At 46.6% G+C, this 18,387-nt stretch overlaps 8 protein-coding genes across 8 annotated transcripts; 5 read left to right on the top strand and 3 right to left on the bottom strand.

The window, feature by feature from the left end:
* Positions 1 to 389: 389 nt before the first annotated feature.
* On the top strand, positions 390 to 1,885 carry FTJAE_5856 (uncharacterized protein; the record flags this gene model as incomplete). The annotated part of the gene is made up of 3 exons (XM_037352408.1): positions 390 to 842; positions 894 to 1,037; positions 1,085 to 1,885. 3 exons carry the CDS (start codon positions 390 to 392, stop codon positions 1,883 to 1,885), a joined length of 1,398 nt encoding a protein of 465 aa, XP_037207076.1.
* Positions 1,886 to 3,451: 1,566 nt separating this feature from the next.
* FTJAE_5855 (sphingoid long-chain base transporter RSB1) lies at positions 3,452 to 4,624 on the top strand (the record flags this gene model as incomplete). The annotated part of the gene is made up of 5 exons (XM_037352407.1): positions 3,452 to 3,508; positions 3,600 to 3,837; positions 3,887 to 3,947; positions 3,997 to 4,404; positions 4,462 to 4,624. The coding sequence occupies 5 exons, from the start codon at positions 3,452 to 3,454 to the stop codon at positions 4,622 to 4,624; spliced, it is 927 nt and encodes a 308-aa protein (XP_037207075.1).
* Positions 4,625 to 4,902: 278 nt separating this feature from the next.
* On the bottom strand, positions 4,903 to 5,925 carry FTJAE_5854 (uncharacterized protein; the record flags this gene model as incomplete). The annotated part of the gene is made up of 1 exon (XM_037352406.1): positions 4,903 to 5,925. The coding sequence occupies one exon, from the start codon at positions 5,923 to 5,925 to the stop codon at positions 4,903 to 4,905; it is 1,023 nt and encodes a 340-aa protein (XP_037207074.1).
* Positions 5,926 to 7,353: 1,428 nt separating this feature from the next.
* Positions 7,354 to 8,619, top strand: FTJAE_5853 (hemoglobin; the record flags this gene model as incomplete). Its single annotated transcript, XM_037352405.1, has 1 exon — positions 7,354 to 8,619. The coding sequence occupies one exon, from the start codon at positions 7,354 to 7,356 to the stop codon at positions 8,617 to 8,619; it is 1,266 nt and encodes a 421-aa protein (XP_037207073.1).
* A 148-nt stretch (positions 8,620 to 8,767) lies between these two features.
* FTJAE_5852 (formaldehyde dehydrogenase) lies at positions 8,768 to 10,161 on the bottom strand (the record flags this gene model as incomplete). Its single annotated transcript, XM_037352404.1, has 7 exons — positions 8,768 to 8,864; positions 8,927 to 9,019; positions 9,067 to 9,095; positions 9,146 to 9,707; positions 9,774 to 9,920; positions 9,975 to 10,029; positions 10,080 to 10,161. The coding sequence occupies 7 exons, from the start codon at positions 10,159 to 10,161 to the stop codon at positions 8,768 to 8,770; spliced, it is 1,065 nt and encodes a 354-aa protein (XP_037207072.1).
* An 886-nt stretch (positions 10,162 to 11,047) lies between these two features.
* Positions 11,048 to 12,787, top strand: FTJAE_5851 (uncharacterized protein; the record flags this gene model as incomplete). The annotated part of the gene is made up of 3 exons (XM_037352403.1): positions 11,048 to 11,081; positions 11,502 to 12,400; positions 12,446 to 12,787. 3 exons carry the CDS (start codon positions 11,048 to 11,050, stop codon positions 12,785 to 12,787), a joined length of 1,275 nt encoding a protein of 424 aa, XP_037207071.1.
* A 592-nt stretch (positions 12,788 to 13,379) lies between these two features.
* On the top strand, positions 13,380 to 15,137 carry FTJAE_5850 (myosin-crossreactive antigen; the record flags this gene model as incomplete). Its single annotated transcript, XM_037352402.1, has 1 exon — positions 13,380 to 15,137. One exon carries the CDS (start codon positions 13,380 to 13,382, stop codon positions 15,135 to 15,137), a length of 1,758 nt encoding a protein of 585 aa, XP_037207070.1.
* A 241-nt stretch (positions 15,138 to 15,378) lies between these two features.
* FTJAE_5849 (G coupled receptor like) lies at positions 15,379 to 16,727 on the bottom strand (the record flags this gene model as incomplete). The annotated part of the gene is made up of 3 exons (XM_037352400.1): positions 15,379 to 16,111; positions 16,162 to 16,425; positions 16,468 to 16,727. The coding sequence occupies 3 exons, from the start codon at positions 16,725 to 16,727 to the stop codon at positions 15,379 to 15,381; spliced, it is 1,257 nt and encodes a 418-aa protein (XP_037207069.1).
* Between the last annotated feature and the right edge of the window lie 1,660 nt (positions 16,728 to 18,387).

Raw genomic sequence — 18,387 nt, 5'->3', positions numbered from 1 at the left:
GTATTATACTATAAGTAAATAAGTAAATTAATATATTATATTTTAGTATTTAATATTTATAGTTTAGTAAAATTCTGACCCCAAGCCAGCGGATTAATAATATTCCTTATATATAGTCTATATATCTGAGTATCCCCAATCTGTCTTGGGAAAGCTGGAATCAGCATTAGTTAATTCCATTAGCATTTTATCAGTAATGGTCAACACCGGGAAACCTAGCCGTGGGTGTGCGACCTGCAAAAAGCGGAAAATAAAGGTAAACTTAAATAGACAGCTAACTCGACATTATCGTTAGCATCTCTGACGCGAAGCAGTGCGACGAACTATCACCATCATGCACGCAGTGCAAAACAGCTGGATGGGTGTGTCCAGGTCCATCGGAAAGTAAGATGTTCTTCCGCAATCAAACCACCACAGATCTTGCCAGAAAGAATGCTGGTATACTGGGTACAGCATCATCAAGCTCTGCAGTGATACCAGACTTCGAAGCATGGAAACGACCCGTATCACCCCCAGCACGGGACAGAGCTACTACTTTTTTTATGCGACAATACGTTTTTGATATGACTAGTGCAGGAGGGACTTTGCCTCTAAGGGACAACCATGAATTTCTTCCAGGGCTCATACGCAATCAACAGTCCTCTTTTGGGCTTCTCAGCACAACAGTAGCGGCTGCGGGGTTTGCTGCTCTTTCTAATGCCGGCAATGTCACAGAGTGGCGAGCAGAAGCATTCCGTCTTTATGATACTGCCATTTGTCAGTTGCAGATTGCCCTGCAAGATCCTGCTCGGAGAGTGTCTGATGAAACGCTTGGTGCAGTATTGCTCATGGGAACATTTGAGGTACGGTCTCGCTTATCTCAAACTCGAATCTCACGTATTAATTTGTACTAGACTATTGCTTTTGCAGACACTGGCTCACTGAAAGCGTTCAGCCAACACATAATCGCTGCAGCAAGATGCATCGACATGCGTGGGCCAGCTCAGTTCCAGACCGTGGTTGGCTTGAAGATGTTCATGCAGATGCGGCGCATCATGGTAAGACGGATTCCCACTCGAGGCTGCAGCTACTGACCCAGCACTAGATCACTACATGCCACCAGCTGCAGGAACCCATACCATTTGAAATCACAAAATGGTCGAGCTGGGCCGAAAGAAGCCAGAACAGCGACCTTGTCCCAGTCAATCGCTTTTCCGAGATCAATGAGGTCTTAGCGAGGGTTCGCGCTGAGCTCAAGTACCAGCATATCACAGATCCAGCCGTGATTTCCGACAGGCTTTTCAAGATCGATAAGCTTTTCGAAGACTGGGCGCGAACTCTACCGCCAAGCTGGGTGTACAAGTCTTACAGATCTATTGGTCCTAACGGCGTCCCATCTAGTAGATATGATCTACAGCACGACATGTATACAGATCCATGGATAGCTTGCGTGTGGAATTGTTACCGCAACGTCAGGCTTTTGATTCACGAGTCCATTATTATAGCTACGCTCAAACACGGCACTGCAGAGCAGAAAGACGCATTGCAAAGCTCTGCCAAAGTTCTAGCCACGATGGCAGATGGGATCTGCCACAGCGTTGCATATCATCTTGGATACCGCGCTCAAGACGATGCGGTTGCGAGTTTTGCTCAGACAATGCACCTTAGCAGCAATCCAACCCCAGGAGGTTTCTTACTTATTTGGCCTCTATTCTTTGCTGGGATACAGAGAACCACTTCTGCGGTTCAGAGGCAGTGGGTTGGTGCAATGATGAGAAGAATTGGGGTGCGGATGGGTCTACAGTTGGCTGTGTCAATGGCTGATTTGCTGTTGGAAACGGAGATACAGGATCTCTCGTTTTCGAATCGCGAGACATTTTTGATCGGCGAATGGTATCCGAGTTAGGCAAATGATACTTCTATTATAAGTATCGCTCTCTCACTGCTTCACCGCCTGGTTTCTGGGCACACATCTGCTGTGCTCTCCTCTGTCGAATCGGCATAATTTGATGACGGCTTGGGGATTGCTCAGCATGTAACCATGTTACAGGGTTTCTGGTAGGGCTATGCAGTTGTCCAATGAGAACGGCACAGGACCGAACCATTGCGCGTTCGTAAGCTGGTTACCCTGGTCACCTCAAGTGGAGAGCGGTGGTGACTAAAGCTATATCTAGTTAGCCATGCGAGAGAGCCAATCAGCATTGCAAATCTACCATCTTTGTGGATCGATGCACAGCCCTGTGATGAGTATCTGCCAAGAGTGTTCCTGTTCGATGTTAAGGTTGACCTTTAGGATCAGTAGCCGCCTGAGCGGCCGCCTCGTATCTCGTTGTTAGGGTACAGTTAAGGATCACCTCGGTCAGATATTGATATCATTGGTCGATGCAACTGTTGAATGAGTACGGAGTACTCCGGGGATAAGTAGATATTATTGGACACTGATAGGTATGACTGTAGCAGGTCAGATGATCCGCTAGGCTAGATTCATAATGATGTCAAATTCATGCTGTCGATAACACGGCAAACTCCGTTATATTCGACTTTAACCAAATAAAAGCTTTTACAGATCTGTTTCACTGCTAAAAAGAAACTAAAGTATCAGAGACTACTAACCATGTTTATTAAGGAACATAGCAATCAGGCGGCATGCAGTGACGCAATAACATCCCTTATACAGCAGTTTACGCCGATTTAAAATGAGCTATGGGATGGATATTGAATATAATAACCTGAATTCTTTAACACCAGAGTCAAACCGAAACTTTTCGGTGTTGGTATTCAAAGCCCCGAGGAGTATCCAGCTCTACGTTGGCATTTCGGTATTTAAAATATCATCCTTGTATCAAGAAATCTAATCATGGTTCCTGGTCAAGGCAGAATGCGTCCAAGAGGCTGGATCAACGCAAGGTAGCCACGACTGTTTCTGTCTAGCGTCATGTATACTCGGAGTAGATTGGCCGCTCCGCAACGCTTACCGTTTTCTATGTCCAGCTGTGTCGTAACAGATCCAGGATTTCGATCCCTGAGCGTCGATCCTTCAATACTGCAAATCCACGACTGTTTTCGCTTTATCACGCAGCCACGTTTGAATAAATTTAATATGATTACCCGTGCATATCAATGCCCCAGAGATTGGCTTTAATTTAGGCGCATAACCTTAACTGAAGTCACAGGGATTCGTTCCTTCGGCCTTCCCTGTTTCATCACCTTCGGGTGGAGGCCATGGATGAGCTTATTCCTTTGAAACACTTACACGACTTTAAAGTCAGGGCCTCAGCGAGGATCCCATGCGAATGCGAAAGTGGCAGTGTTGTGTAGATCAGTGTTGGCAGTATAAGAATGGATGTGAAATCCTGATAAACTCTCTCTCTAAGTGATAGCAACAGAATTTCCATATTCATCTGACTTCTGGTTCTGACCAAAATCCTTTTCCTATCTTTCTCTCCCAGCCTTTTAGCTAGCATCCATCACAATGAACAACACGGGGAACTTTGTCATATTTGGACCCAAGGCCAACTGTACTTTGGAAGTACGTATGTTCTCCTGACTCGTACCTACCTCTGACCCAAGCCACAAAGGTTTTGATGCTAGCTACCGTTCTTCGCTAACGATCTTGTCAGCTTTGTCCTATCGAGATGAGCGTCTATGGTTACCGGCCTTCTCTCCCTGCCAACATTACTTTTGCAGCTTTATTCACCTTTGCCACATTCGCGCATGCCTACTTGGGCTTCAAATGGAAAACACCCTGGTTCATGTGGTGCATGATCCTGAGTTGCACACATGAAGTAACGGGCTATGTAGCGAGAATTATGCTCTGGGTCAATCCATGGAGTTTCGGTGCATTTATTACACAAATCAGTAAGTACTCCAACCAATCCGTGACGAAAGGCTTCCTAACGCACTGCAGTTGCTATTACGCAGGCCCCTGTGTTCTATTGTGCCGCAATCTATGTCACCCTTGGCCAAAGGTATGCTTGTTCTTATGGAGGCAACGCCAATTAACTGACTCTTGCCCAGCATTGAGCATCACGGACCAGGTATCGCTCGATTTCCCACCAAATACTTTGCCTGGGTATTTGTACCTATGGATGTAATCTCGTTGATCTTGCAAGGTACTGGTGGAGGTCTCTCAGCGTCCTCATCCGGTGCTAGTCAAGTGGGCGTTGATGTGGCTATGGCAGGCCTGATTTTACAAGTCATCATGCTGGTTGCATTCAGCCTCTTGTTCGGTGACTACATGTTTCGATACCTACGGTCGAAGAAGTCCCTGAATCTCGGGTCCAGGGACAAGCTGTTCTTTGCCTTCCTCGCCATTGCCGTCCTTGCTACTTTGGGTCGTTGTGTCTTCCGTGCCGATGAGCTGAAGGAGGGTTACCAAGGGGAACTGATCAAGCATGAGGATTTATTCATTGCTTTGGAAGGAGTGTAAGTCTGGTATTTCTACTTGCCAATTGCCGTTCCCACACTCACTACCATTTTCAGGTTGATCGTTGTGGCGGTCTTTTGCCTCTTCATCGCCCATCCTGGCTTCGTCTTTAACCGGCCAGCGAAAGTTTACTACTCTGTTGCTACTGGCACTGAAGCCACTGATGAGATGGCTTATCGATCTAAGCTCACGGATCATGCCAGTAAGTCGGAGCATTAGCGTTACGAAAGCGACCATGAGTATGAGTGCCAATGCTAGCATTTTTTATATAGTTTCGGTGGCACATCTCGATTGAGGAGTAGAATAGAATGGCGGTGGGTTATATGACAGTAGTACTTAGTTGACATGATAATGATATTTGTCCAGGCTGGTGCTGTTCCCCATAAGCCATTGGGAATTCTGGGCTTCAGAAAGGTCTGTTTGCTATAATAGATATACTCTCCAGACTACTGTTCCAATTGTCCTTCATTTCTTTAAGCAGAAAGAGTCGGTTATCTCTATGAACGGACTTTCACAGCAACAATCTTGGCGCCCTCTGTCTTGGTTCCATCAACAGGCTTTGCAAGTGCACCTGATGTAGAAACATATAGAGTCTTTTCACCCTTCTCCCCATAACTAAATACGGCGGCCGTCGAACCCGCAACCGTCATCTCGTGGATACCACCAACAACAGTTTTCCATTTCCCAGTTTTGATATCAACAAAGACGATCGAATTGTCAAAATTGGTGGCAGCATAGATATTGCCATTCTTATCAAACTCGAAGTCGTCAAAGAACCCAACACCGCTCGAAAGATCGGCGACGAGTTGAGGCTTGGCTCCCTTTTTGGGGTAACCCGCTGGCGTGATTGCAATGCGGTATATCTTGACAGCGTTGGAATTTGTGAAGTACAGGTAGTTGTCGCGGACCTTGATGCCATTGATTCCGAAGGCACCAGCTGCGATAGGGGCCATTTCGGGGAACACAAATGCCGAATCGTCAAAGACACCGGTAGTTAGGTCGAGGCGCCCGACGAACCCAGCGACAGAGTCAGACACTAGGACAGCATCTGACCTGCCCGGAATAGCGGCAACACCGTTGAGAAAAGCGCTCTTCTTGGTCATGTCGCTGATCTTTCTGACCTTTACCTTGGGTTGGTGTCGTCGATTGGGAAACTCGATAGCCCAAGCTTCAAAGGTTCCTGGCGTCAAGTGACTAAGAGCAGTCGCTTCACTGCCAACAACAATGAAAGTCTCAGGCTTGCCAGGGCTCTTGGGTATCTCGGCGATACCAAGGAGCCCAGTGATGGAGGGGAACGTGACCAGCTTTTCTAGGCCAGACTTGTAGTCTGCTGGGTTGACGACAGTATAGACAGTGGCTGAGGGCCAGAGTTCCGTAGCCAAGAGGTCGCCATTGGAGCGCACGGCAACATTCTCCAGCCATGTACCGAGAGGAAGTTGACCAATTGTCTTCGCAGTGAAGGACGAACCCAGAGCAACGGCTGGGAAGGCGATCAGGCCTAGGACAGAGTGGAGCAACATGTTGCCACTTAATAAGAAGAAAAGCTACCGAGGTGGTTCAGTTATTATTCCTGTCTAGTGGCGATGAAAGGATCTTATGGAAAGGCTGCAAGCTATATAGATTCAATGTGACCCCCCGGTCTTTCAGCCGTAACAGTCATTGACTTCACACAATGTCGTGTAGATACCAAACGAGGCATGCATTATAGCCGAGATTTGGTTCCGGATCAATTCAGCAAGTTTGATTGGATCTAGGTCATATTTCTATAGTAAGATGGCTGAATGTTCGTTGACTAAGTCTGACAAGCAATGCTGAATAATGGCGATTTGACTTTGTCAGCCGGCTTAGCGACATGCTGTTGGTCGCGAGATGATGTTACGGAGTAAATACTACGGTTTGAGTCAATTAGCCCTCGCTCTTGGTCCAATTGGGAAGCTGCAAAGGGCTGAATAATATCCTTAATAAGCACTCAGCTTTTATGGAACATTTTGTGAATGTGCACAATCCACATAGCTCGCTCACGTGACAATCAATGCTCACAATCGGCAATTACCCAACGTTCAGGGAGTCAAACACTCGCGACCAGAGTTCAATTCCCAGTAGAAAGTAAAGATACAACAGCTATTCATAGATTCCTCTTCAATTATAAGAAGACATCGCATTGTTCTTTAAAGTGATTTAAATGCTTGTAGCGTGAGGTTTTCTCTTTTCTTCTTTTTCCCTGATTATGTTATTGAACAGCTGCTGGTCATTTGTACAGCGATGCGCCAACATCATTATGTTGAAATATACTTGTGTCTTGTGTACACTGACTTTTCGTAAGTGCAGCATCTGTTTACTCAGAGATTATATTGCTTTAGAAAACGCAGTCTAGAATGGACATTTTCAAAAGGCCAGATGCGATCAGACTTGTTCAACGGCATTTAAACGCAATTCTGTAGGGTAACCTTCATCCCATTCGGCGCTGCTTGGTGATGTTTACCGAAATTTCCCGGACAAGTTCGCGTCGCGTCTGACGCGACAGAGCAGTATCACACGTGACCATTGAATACCGAGTTCAGCCGACAAATGGTCCGACAACTCCGGTCCAGCGCTCTTCGAACGATCGGAGTCTAGTCCCGTTCGGGATAGTCGAATCTCAAACTTTATGATTCACTCGACTCTGATTTGTTGGATAATTGCGTGAAAGGCCTCTGTTGAAGCAAATCCGCGGAAATCTCACAACGTCCCACTGTAAAAATGGAATCTTCAGAAAGCATGCTTCATCCTGGCATTTACCGATGGGGTCAAGGATGACAAAGTCAGGTTTCACGAACACGAACAATGGAAAATGTGCCGTTGATCCGCTGTATATATTAACATGACATGCCAGCGTTCCTCAACGTCCCTCTGCTGGGATATGTAAAGTCAGATATCAATTTATTCCTCTTTTCGACTAACTACCTACCATGTCGTTAACAACTTCCCAAGTTGACATTGTCAAGTCAACAGCCCCTGTACTCAAGATTCATGGAGAGACCATTACATCCTTATTCTACAAGAATTTGATTGGTACCTATCCTGATCTCCGCAACATCTTCAACCTCAGCCACCAACACGATGGCGCTCAAGCCAAAGCTCTGGCTGGCGCTGTGCTTGCGTATGCTACCTATATCGATAAGCCCGAATTCTTGGCGTCTACGATCGAACGTATTGCCCAGAGACATGTCAGTCTTAAAGTCACGGAAGATCAATATGTTCTTGTTGGCGAGCAGCTTATCAAAGCCATTGGAGAAGTACTTGGCGATGCCCTCACGGCCGACATCGCTGATGCCTGGACGGCTGCGTACGGCCAACTGGCCAATATCTTTATCAACCGCGAGAAGCAGTTGTATCAAGAGGCCGGCGAGTGGGATGGCTGGAGGAAGTTCAAGATTTCCAAGCGCGAGAAGGAGGCAGATCTCATCACAAGCTTTTATCTGGTCCCATCGGATGAAAAGACACCATTGCCTCCGTTCCGACCTGGTCAGTATGTCAGCCTCCGAATCAATGTACCTGAGCTCGAAGGCGTCTTTCAATGTCGTCAGTACAGCATGAGTCAGGCACCCCACAGTGACTACTACCGAGTAAGCATCAAAAAGGAGAGTTTCACTCTGGAAGGAAAAGACGATCCTTTGCCCGGCACTGTCTCCAATCTCCTTCATAACCACTATCAGGCTGGAGAGGAGGTTGAGATGACATATCCTCGTGGCGAATTCTGGCTTGACATCAAAGACGATGCAAAAGCAAATGCACCTCTCATTTTAATATCAGCAGGCGTTGGTGTTACGCCTTTGGTGTCGATGCTTGAGTCAGTTCTCAGCTCGCCTCGTTCGAAGATGGCAAACAGACCTATCCTCTGGCTCCACACAGCTAGAACATCGCAGCACATGGCTTTCCGCACACAGGTTCGCAGTGTGTCGGCAGGCCGCGAGAACGTCGAGACTCTTATCTGGCTCAAGAACGTGACACAAAACGATAAAAAGGGCGAAGACTATGATTTTGAGGGACGATTAGACCTCGATGTCGTGTATCAAGTGAAAAAAGAGGAGTTGCCAAACAAGGAATCTCAGTTTTTTATTTGTGGACCTGCTTCTTGGATGGTAGCAACAAGAGATAAGCTACAGAGTTTGGGGGTTGAGCACGAGCAAATTAACATGGAGCTCTTTGGAACTGGTAGTATCAATAAGGAGTGAGGGGAAATATTTGAGCAATCAGATCAAGCCATGAAAAGCTCGAATGTAGAATCAGACAATTGACCATTTAGACCTTTCCTCTCTAAGACATCCTCGACAAGAGTCCTGAAGACAACAGACAGTAGTGGGGTCTGAGGCCACATACACATCAGACTTGGAAAACAACTTTCTGGACCTTGGACTCATTGAACAATTCGTAACCTCGAACCGCATCTGATAGAGGAAGAATGTTGTCAAATAGGAAGCTGTACTCTGTCAGTTCAAACCAGACTCCCTGGGTATATGCTGGACTTAAGAGTATGCATACCTAAGAGAATCCTGTTCTTGCTTAAGAACTTCCATTGCCTCGGAAAAAATGCTTCTTACTGGGCATCGTCCCATTTGTAGACGGACATTCTTGCTAAACTCAGTTAGCTTTATGTACTGCAGCAAGAAGTTGGAGCTCACTTGTACGCATCACTGCCTGACCAAGGGATCTGTGGCATTTTAGTATGATCCCTAGCTGGGATGGTATCATGAAACACACCTCTGCGTTGTGGACACCAATGCTGCTGATAGCACCAAATGAGCGAACCAGGTCAAATGCAGTTCGAAGGGCAGGCGAGAGCCCGACCACTTCCACCACTATATCAGCGCCTCTGCCATCAGTGACAGACTTTACTCGCTCGATCATATCATCCCTGCTCTCCATGAAGTTGAGAGGCTCGGCACCCAGCTTCGCAGCCTGATCGAGTCTACTCTGAACACTATCCACAGCAAATAGATGCTTTGGCTTCAGCACTGCCGCAGCAACAATGGCGCATAGTCCAACCGGACCACAGCCAATCACCACAATAGTTGAATCTCGCAGATCTAGCTTCGGCATCATCTCAACGCCGCTCTGGACGCCGAAATAACCGGTGGGGAAGATGTCAGCCATTAGGATAAGGGCCTGATCATGGATACCTTCGGGGGCCTTGATCGCAGTACCGTCTGCGAACGGTACGCGGACAAATTCTGCTTGAGCTCCGTTGAGATTGGGAGAACCGAGGGCTTGGCTCTTAACGCATCGTGCTGAGCCACCGTTCTGACAGTAGTAGCATTCGCCACTATATAGTGTTAGTGTTTGCATATGAAAGCTCCTGTCGCAAAAGTATTACTGCAGGGAGCCTTACCAAGAAGCTGTAAATGGGGAAACAACTTTATCTCCAATCTTTACGGTCTTGACTTCAGAGCCCAAAGCAACAACAGTTCCTGTGAATTCGTGGCCCATGATGAAATCTGGATCTGTTGTTTCAACGCCCCGGTACAAGTGTAGTTCTCTGCTACCTTGTCAGCCCTCTGTATATGAGACGTTATCGTCAGGCGGTACACACGATCCACACAACGCTGTCATGTTGACTTTCACAATGATATCCTGAGCATTCTGGACTAGCAACAATCAGTGACGTTTAAAACAAAATCCACCGCAGCATTCTTACCATGGGGAACTGGTCTGTCCTGCACAGAGATCTTATATGGGCCATCGAAAACAACAGCCTTCATTACTTCTGAGGTTGCCATCGTGGTAGAATGGGAGGCCTATAGGTAGTGATAGTTTACGATGAGAAGAATGACAGTAGTGAAAGCTTTAATTATCAATCTGAGTATGCATGTTGTTCTACTTATGCCGATAATTATTTCTGCTAAGGTTGGGGCATTCAGATCTCCTAGGAGATTGCTTAACAATTTTGATCCAATCAGCAGCGCGTCTTGATAGTCATGTGAGCGGAAATGTCTCTCGCTGAATATGGGAACAGAAAAGATCATAATTATGATTGGCGAAGATCCAGTTGCTGCCCACTATTCACGTGGTGTTTCGGGCAATTCAAGCTCCGCGGAACTTCCATTCTCCGCCCGCAACCATGACCCAATCAACAACTCATCAACCCAATGACTTCAGGAACTCAGATTCGCCAAAGCCGTCGGGCTTGTGAGCCATGTCGGTAAGTTCAGAGTCGCTGTGAAGAGATACTGGTCAGCTGATATATAAATCCAGTCGTAAAAAGTCAAAGTGCACTGGAGAACGACCAATCTGCTCATTTTGTGAGCGACTTAAACTTCCGTGCAAGTATACAGCAAGGGGAAGCACGTCGCAGGACGGCACCAACAAAGCCCAGAAAGCTCAAAAGTTATATGCTTCCGTTACCCAATCACAGATTCTTTCCCTAATCGAAGTTATAGAAAATCCACCAAAGATAGGGTCCAGCTTCTTGAAGCCCAAATAGCATCCTTATCTGAATTGGTTGGGTAAGTCAAAAACCTCGTAGCGACATATCTATAGATACTAACGAGTCCCCTATTAGTTCACGGACGAATAAAGAAGCTCAGGCTTCTGGGCTTTCACAGCCTCTTCCTTCAACAACCTGTTCTGATGGAAATCCCTTCTCTACTAGGCAGGCTGTACCAAATGAGCGACAAACTGTCTCCTTCTCAGAAGCTCAGTATGACTCTTATTGTTGCCCATTTACCATACACTGGGCTAATTCTAATCTCAGATCCGACCTGCCACAAGATGTATTGACTCACTTTCTACAAGTCTATAGTCAGAAAGTGCACCTTCAACCTTTACCATTATTTGACCTCGGTACCCTTGAAAGGAGACTCAGCAATGCCCCTCAATATTTCATTTATAGCTTCTTAGCTCTTATGCTCGAGTTCACGACTCATGAATACTTCCGAAACGAACACGCAGAGGCGTCTAGCTATTATAGCCGTTCAGCAGCTACTACCATACAAAGTCTTGCTGCTGAAGGAAGGCACCAAGTTGAGATTGTTCAAGCTCTATGCATGATGGCACTGAGAGATATCGTAGGGAAGTGGGATTGAGTTTCTTTCGATGGATGTTACTAATAGTTCTACAGTGAGTGATTTACCCAGGGCGTGGATGTCCATTGGCACAGCGACACGGCTAGAGAGTATTCGAAATCTGTGGAAGAGCAACTCAATTCCCAATCAGGAATCACCAGAAGAGAATCGATGCTATTGGAGTATTTACATGATTGAGGCCGTCTTTTTTCCTCACATGCCACGAGCCCCAACCCATGACTCGACTCGGAAATGTCCTCCCAGTGTCGAGCCTCCGCCACCAATTCCTCAAGATGCCAATGATTTCAATGCACCGGACTTCGATAACGCTGTTGGTTCATCAGATGATCTAGGAATCAACACCCACGCATTGAGAATGATAGCAGTATGGAGTCAAGTCGCCTGCCATCTTCATGAAATTAGACGTGGAGAGGTTCAAATACCATGGCTACCAGAGTCTACGTACTCCAAGCTCAACCTTGCTCTTTTTGAGTATGAGGCTCAATTCAACCAGAGACACCTGATGAGGAGCCTCTTCCCTTTCAAAAGAACTTCAGACGAGATACAGGCACGCTGCGAGTATTGGAACCCATGGTTGACCACGCATTTGGTATTGCATGCGTCTCTCGCTTTGTTGAACCACCCTTTCATTCACTTGGTGGCTTTACGCCAAAGCAAAGGTATGAGCCAGTCCAGGTTGTTCTTGCAACAGGTCGTGGACCAAGCTCTCTTTCACTCCGGATGGGTATTCTGGCTTGTTGGAATATTTGAAGATTTGAACATTGACATATCCAACCCTCTCATCGGATTAGCTGTTGCAGCAACATCGACGATTCCCTGGCTCTACCAATTCGTGAAGAATGCCAAGGTTGCTTGCAAAGCCAGCCAGAATTTAGCCAAGGGACAGAGATTGCTGCAGCGCCTATCCAAGACTTGGCCATGCATGTCACATAAAGTATGTCCCTCCACTGCGAACCCGGTGTTTACTGACCGTGATCAGCTTGAAAGTCTCCAACGACTCCAATCGCTTGTTATTGGAAAGTCACCCGAAACCGGTGCTGCTGATACCACGATCAACTTTCCACCGTCTATGATATGGGAACTTCTCGATCCGATCATTCACAATACCAGACAATCCACAGGCCGTTCTGACCTATCCACAGATGGTCTCCCTTACGTCAGTATACACGTCACAACAGACTTTTTGCATCCTCTAGCGGATGACGAAGGTGATCAGGCGTTGAGTCACTTCAATTGGGAAGATAGTCTCATGTATGGGAATGACCTTTTGCAGGACAATTACCCGGCATCGCTTGTTCCCTTCGATTTCAATGTGACATAGTCTTTCGTCATGAGAATAGCTATTTTTTGCATCTCGCGGGTGACAATAGTGAATGGGAAAATTGGTAGTACCTGAATAAAATTGGCATCGGGAGACGGCACTTAACAGTTCCGACTAGTTTACCGGGACGGAATGTGCCGTGACCCATCACCTGTCATATCATGCAACGATAGAGCTAGTGCAAGGTCAAAAAATTCCTACAAGCCTCGTGATTTGCGAAATGGCATGCAGCGATGACGGTTATTGCCGGTAACCCGATTATGACAATTCGTTTAGCTTATCTTGCAAGGCCATCTACTGTGACGTAGTCACGATCTTCTGGAAAGCGTCAAGTCGGCCCACTGTCAGAAGCTAATTACATGTGATGCTCGGGTTGGACTACCAAAACCTCGGGCACTAACAAATCACCAACGGACTTCTCAACAATCAGATCATATCGCGGAAGAGACTTTGCTTGCGTCACGCAAGATGGAAATGAGGATAAATTGAAGGAGTTGGCCATGGTTGGGGAAGCTATTCTCGATATAATCATCACATATAAACTACATTGTATTTCAATTTCAGATCCTGAGACACCAATTCGCTATTCGCTATGTATTACAGCAAAGGCAATTACGAAGCCTTTGCGCGACCACTCAAGCCTGAAGGTATTGAGAACAAAACGGCATGGATTGTGGGTTCTGGCCTCGCCGGTCTCTCAACCGCCGCATTCCTCGTGCGTGATGCTCAAATGCCTGGGAAAAACATCACCATCCTTGAAGAGCTCGAGATCCCAGGCGGCGCATTGGACGGTATCAAGGAACCCGAGAAAGGGTTCGTCATCCGCGGTGGTCGCGAGATGGAATCTCACTTCGAGTGCCTTTGGGACCTCTTCCGTTCTGTTCCCTCGATTGAAGAGAAGGGAGCTAGTGTTCTTGATGAGTTTTATTGGCTCAACAAGAGAGATCCGAACTTCTCTCTCCAACGCGCGACGATCAATCAAGGTCAAGATGCAGAGACTGGGAAGTTGTTCACTCTGACCGAAAAGGCCCAGTCAGAGATGACAAGGCTTTTCCTTGCTACCAGAGCCGAAGTTGAAAACAAGCGTATTGACCAAGTTTTCAGCGACGACTTCTTCAAGAGCAACTTTTGGCTCTACTGGCAGACTATGTTTGCTTTCCAGACCTGGCACTCTGCTCTGGAGATGAAGTTATACCTCCATCGCTTTGTCAACCATATTAAAGGCATGCCTGACTTTTCGACCCTCAAGTTCACCAAGTACAACCAGTATGAGTCTCTTGTGCTGCCATTGCATAAGTGGCTTGAGGATCAGGGTGTCGTGTTTCAGTACAGCACCGAGGTTCAGGATGTTGACTTCAAAATTGAGGAGAACAAGAAGACTGCAACTTTTATTCATTGGATCAAGGACGGAGAGAAAGGCGGTCAGTCTCTCGGATCCAACGACCTCGTCTTTATGACTATTGGCTCGTTGACGGAGAACTCTGGTTTGGGTGATCAGCATACCCCAGCTAAGCTTCATGATGGCCCAGCTCCTGCCTGGGACTTGTGGCGTCGCATCGCAGCCAAACACCCCTCCTTTGGCCGCCCAGAGGTTTTCTGTGACAATGTCCCCGCGACAAAGTGGATGTCAGCAACAGTCACGACTCTGGACAAACGTGTTCCCGAGTACATACAGAAGATCTGCAAGCGAGACCCATTCAGCGGGAAGGTTGTAACTGGAGGTATTGTCACAGTCCGGGATTCTAGCTGGATCATGAGCTGGACTGTCAATCGTCAGCCTCACTTCAAGAATCAGCCCAAGGATCAGATTGTTGTTTGGGTCTACGGCCTCCTCGTCGAGGAGAACGGTGACTACGTTAAGAAGCCTATGCAAGATTGCACTGGCGAGGAGATTACCCAGGAGTGGCTGTATCACATGGGCGTCCCCGAGAGTGACATCCCTGTTCTTGCGGCTGAAGGGGCCAAATGCGTTCCAGTAATGATGCCATATGTCACATCCTTCTTTATGCCGCGAAAGGCAGGGGATCGCCCTGACATCGTTCCAGCAGGAGCAGAGAACTTTGCCTTCCTTGGGCAATTTTCAGAGACGACACGCGATACTATCTTTACTACAGAATATTCTGTTCGTACAGCCATGGAGTCGGTTTATCAGCTTACTGGAGTGGATCGCGGTGTTCCGGAGGTATTTGGCTCGACCTACGATGTGAGAGTTTTGCTTGATGCAATGTGTCAGTTAAGAGACGGCAAAGAATTGGTGACGTGGCTGCCAGAGCGTATTCGTAGGTTCCTTGTCAACAAGTTGGAAGGATCACAGATTGGCCAGCTGATGCACCAGTATCACCTTATTTAAATCAGTATTGTCAGTTAAGAGTTTAGGGACTTATAGCAGTTGAATACTCTCGTTTTCAGGATTTGGTCTGGAGATTGGAAGATAGCATGCCTTTCAAGATTTGTGTGAGGCAGCAGATTAAAAACGTTAGTGGTTTGCTAGGTAGGAATACGTCGTCTTGAGATTCCCGTGCAGTCTATTAAAAACACAATCAATTTCAATAACTATATAAATACCTAAAACTCGTAATAGAAAGGAATCCTCAGACTTTCGCTGTTAGCGATGTCGTGCTTTCTGTATCTCTGAAACTTTGTCCCCTCTTGGCAGCTTTGACTTGTCCTAGCTGAAACCCCTGCTCGTTATTTCCATCCGCAAAGCTAGACCCATTGACATCGCTTTCCTCCAGAGGGCGGCACCCAGTCCTCAAACTAGCAATGACCTGCTTACACGCGGCTCGAGAGGTGTAATAGTAGATCAAGGCGTTCCAGAAGCCCTGCAGAGGGAGTACGAATGCGCTGACATATCCCAACTGCACGGATGACTTGCCGTCCACAAGAACGTACAGACGATTCGCGCTCGCAGGAATCCAAGTGACAAGCATCGCTGTGAAGAACAGAAGGGCGGTCTTGGCATATGACATAGCTGCTTCGTCACTCGGGCTGCGTCCTTTGCGATCTGAGTGCTGTGTTCTGATGTTGTTTTGCTCGGAAGAATTCGCTATGGGCTGCGCAGGACCAGTGTAAATACTTGCTGAATGAACTGGCTCCGGTCTTGTCGCGGATCCCAAAGATTGTTCGAAGCCAGGCGGAGCAGAATCTGATGTTGAAATGGTGATTTTCGTAGTTTTGGCAATGACCATAGGATCTGCAGTCTGCGGGACTTGGGAAGAAGTGTTTCGCTCGTACGAGTTTGAGAAGCCATTCAAACGCTTCTTCCATTTATAGATAGTAATCCCGGTTCGGACGTATATAGAAAAGGCGATAAATATAATTAGCCTAGGATCGTGTCAGAACTGTTCAGCGAGTATGGCGAAGGAATACGTTACCATATTAGTCCATAAGTGGCCAGCTGCCAAGCATCCCACTCCACAGTAAGCCAACACCATAAGTTCGCATTCCCATATGCACGATGGCCATCTTTGTTCCTTACAAATATAAAGGTGATGCCTATAATGAACGGAATTCCGTAACACAGACCGATGTGAAGTGGCTCTAATTTCCGCAGCCTAATGGCGTCGAATCGGTGGTAGAACGTGAGGTATACATTCGAGGCCATGGCTAGGGCCCAAAAGACGTCCGCAAACATGAATCTAGCAAATGATCAGCAAGTGAGCTGTAGTTCAGGCCAGAACAGGACTTGCGTCTCGATTAGAAATGCTTGCGTTTGGCACCCAGCAGAATCTGGTTGATCGAGAAAGCTCTTGGACATGAGTGTAGCGACATTGCTCATCATGTTACCGAAAGAGGCGTAGAAAAGCATCCTGCTGATAGGCTTATGAAACAACTTCGAAGAAGAGAAGGTGGCGATGATGAAGAGGGAACCAAGAAGGCTAGGCACTGAGCATGTGCGCTCTATAGCGCTGATGGCTGATGCTGCGGATGCGGTGACCATGGTGAGTAGCTAATGGATCACCAACTTCGCGAGAAGTCACGCGTGCTGACGGTAGGATGCATACATAGTTGTAGAGCTCCGTATAAGACGGTCTTTAATAAAAATGCAAATAGAAAGGGGCCCGCGGAAAGAGTGGTCCGAAGCTGGAGGCTGTCTTGCTACTTTTAAATAAGATCAGCGCTTGAATTGCTTTACGAGCTAGTAATGTCCCCAAAGTAGCTGAAAGGGCAGGAGGGCCGCAGAATGATCTGCACGCGAATCTCTAGAGACAGAAGTGTCTGGTCATCGCACTCCGTAATGACAGAGCTTTACGGAGTAGTGCACAGATGATTTCACAACGCACCTAACAGGTCGCGCCGATCTGCCACTACCCCTAACTAAATTCTTACAACCGAGGTCGATTATTGCCGATCATTCATTTTGCCCCACGGGTCCTCAAAACTTGTGTCAAGGCCAGCCGATAAGCTAATAAGAACAGATAGCAAATACATAATAGCTTCAAACTCCAGTTTTCCAGTCTGAAGATTGACTCGCAAGGCCGGCTTATATGCAGTAGTACTTGGAAGTAATGTAACTAATCTATAATACTGCGCTATTTTAATATAATTGACTTTGGGCCTGTGATGTCCCTAAAGGAACCCTGCAATATAGACATTAACAAAAGTTATAGATGAGTCCCTCTGTTGTATAGCTTTAGATCGGCATGCGTACCTGACTCACCCCCTGAAAGGTTTTGCGACAGTATAATGGATAATAATAACGGCAAAATATTTCCGGGCTGTTTGCTGTAATTTCCATGAATTTTCGTAACTCGCCTCAGGGACCGAGCGTACATTTTAGCATGGTATAGGACTAGGTCATAACAAACTGGGACCTAGCACACATTCCCAAATAAAAACCGCGTGCATGATAGGCTCAGAGTGCGGGATTACAGGTCCATAAGCCCTGAGTCAGCCCTATACCTTCCTTATTCAATATGGCGCCAATGAAAAGATATCGCCAGAGTCGGTTCAAGCCACGGAGCATTCCCTGCTCTTAAATCTAAGAAGAGGATCACGCGACATAAGGCACATGACGATCAGCCAGGTTATTGAACGGATTGCCGAATTGCTAGCTTGAGGGGATATCTGCAGGTAATGCTAAATCATACTCGTTGCATCAAGTGAAGGTTTTTAGAAGTGGAAAATGGATCATTTACAAGGCGGGCCTCGGTGTTGTAGGATGAACACCGAAGCCCGGATTATCTAGTCTCCGCTAACCAGGAAGATCGACATTCGCATGCATCAGCAAGATTCAACAGCAAGACGCTCGACCAGAAGTCTTGTAAGGATCGCTCTAGGAAGCTTTTCGCAACTAGCTATCCTGATGTCAATACACCTACTCTAGAGAACTTCACGTAAAGCAATCAGCAGTGCGTTATTAGGTATCTAGAAAACATATATCTTATAGGAATAAGCAGCAGTAATAAAGAGGAACTAAAAGAGAGCTAAGAACCAGACACAACCCCTTTACATAATAGTTAAATGTGTCTAGCTTGATAGTTTTAATAGAGTATGTAAATATTCTTTAAGTATTTAAGAGTCTTGCTAGCTTTAGCAATCCACGCAAGAGATATAAACTAATACAATATAAACAAAAGGCAGATAGAAGAAAAGTATAA

This window comes from Fusarium tjaetaba (genome assembly GCF_013396195.1).
Source record: "Fusarium tjaetaba strain NRRL 66243 chromosome Unknown NRRL66243_c0000112, whole genome shotgun sequence".
Taxonomy (NCBI): Eukaryota; Fungi; Ascomycota; class Sordariomycetes; order Hypocreales; family Nectriaceae; genus Fusarium; species Fusarium tjaetaba.
This window is presented reverse-complemented; position numbering and strand designations above follow the sequence as displayed.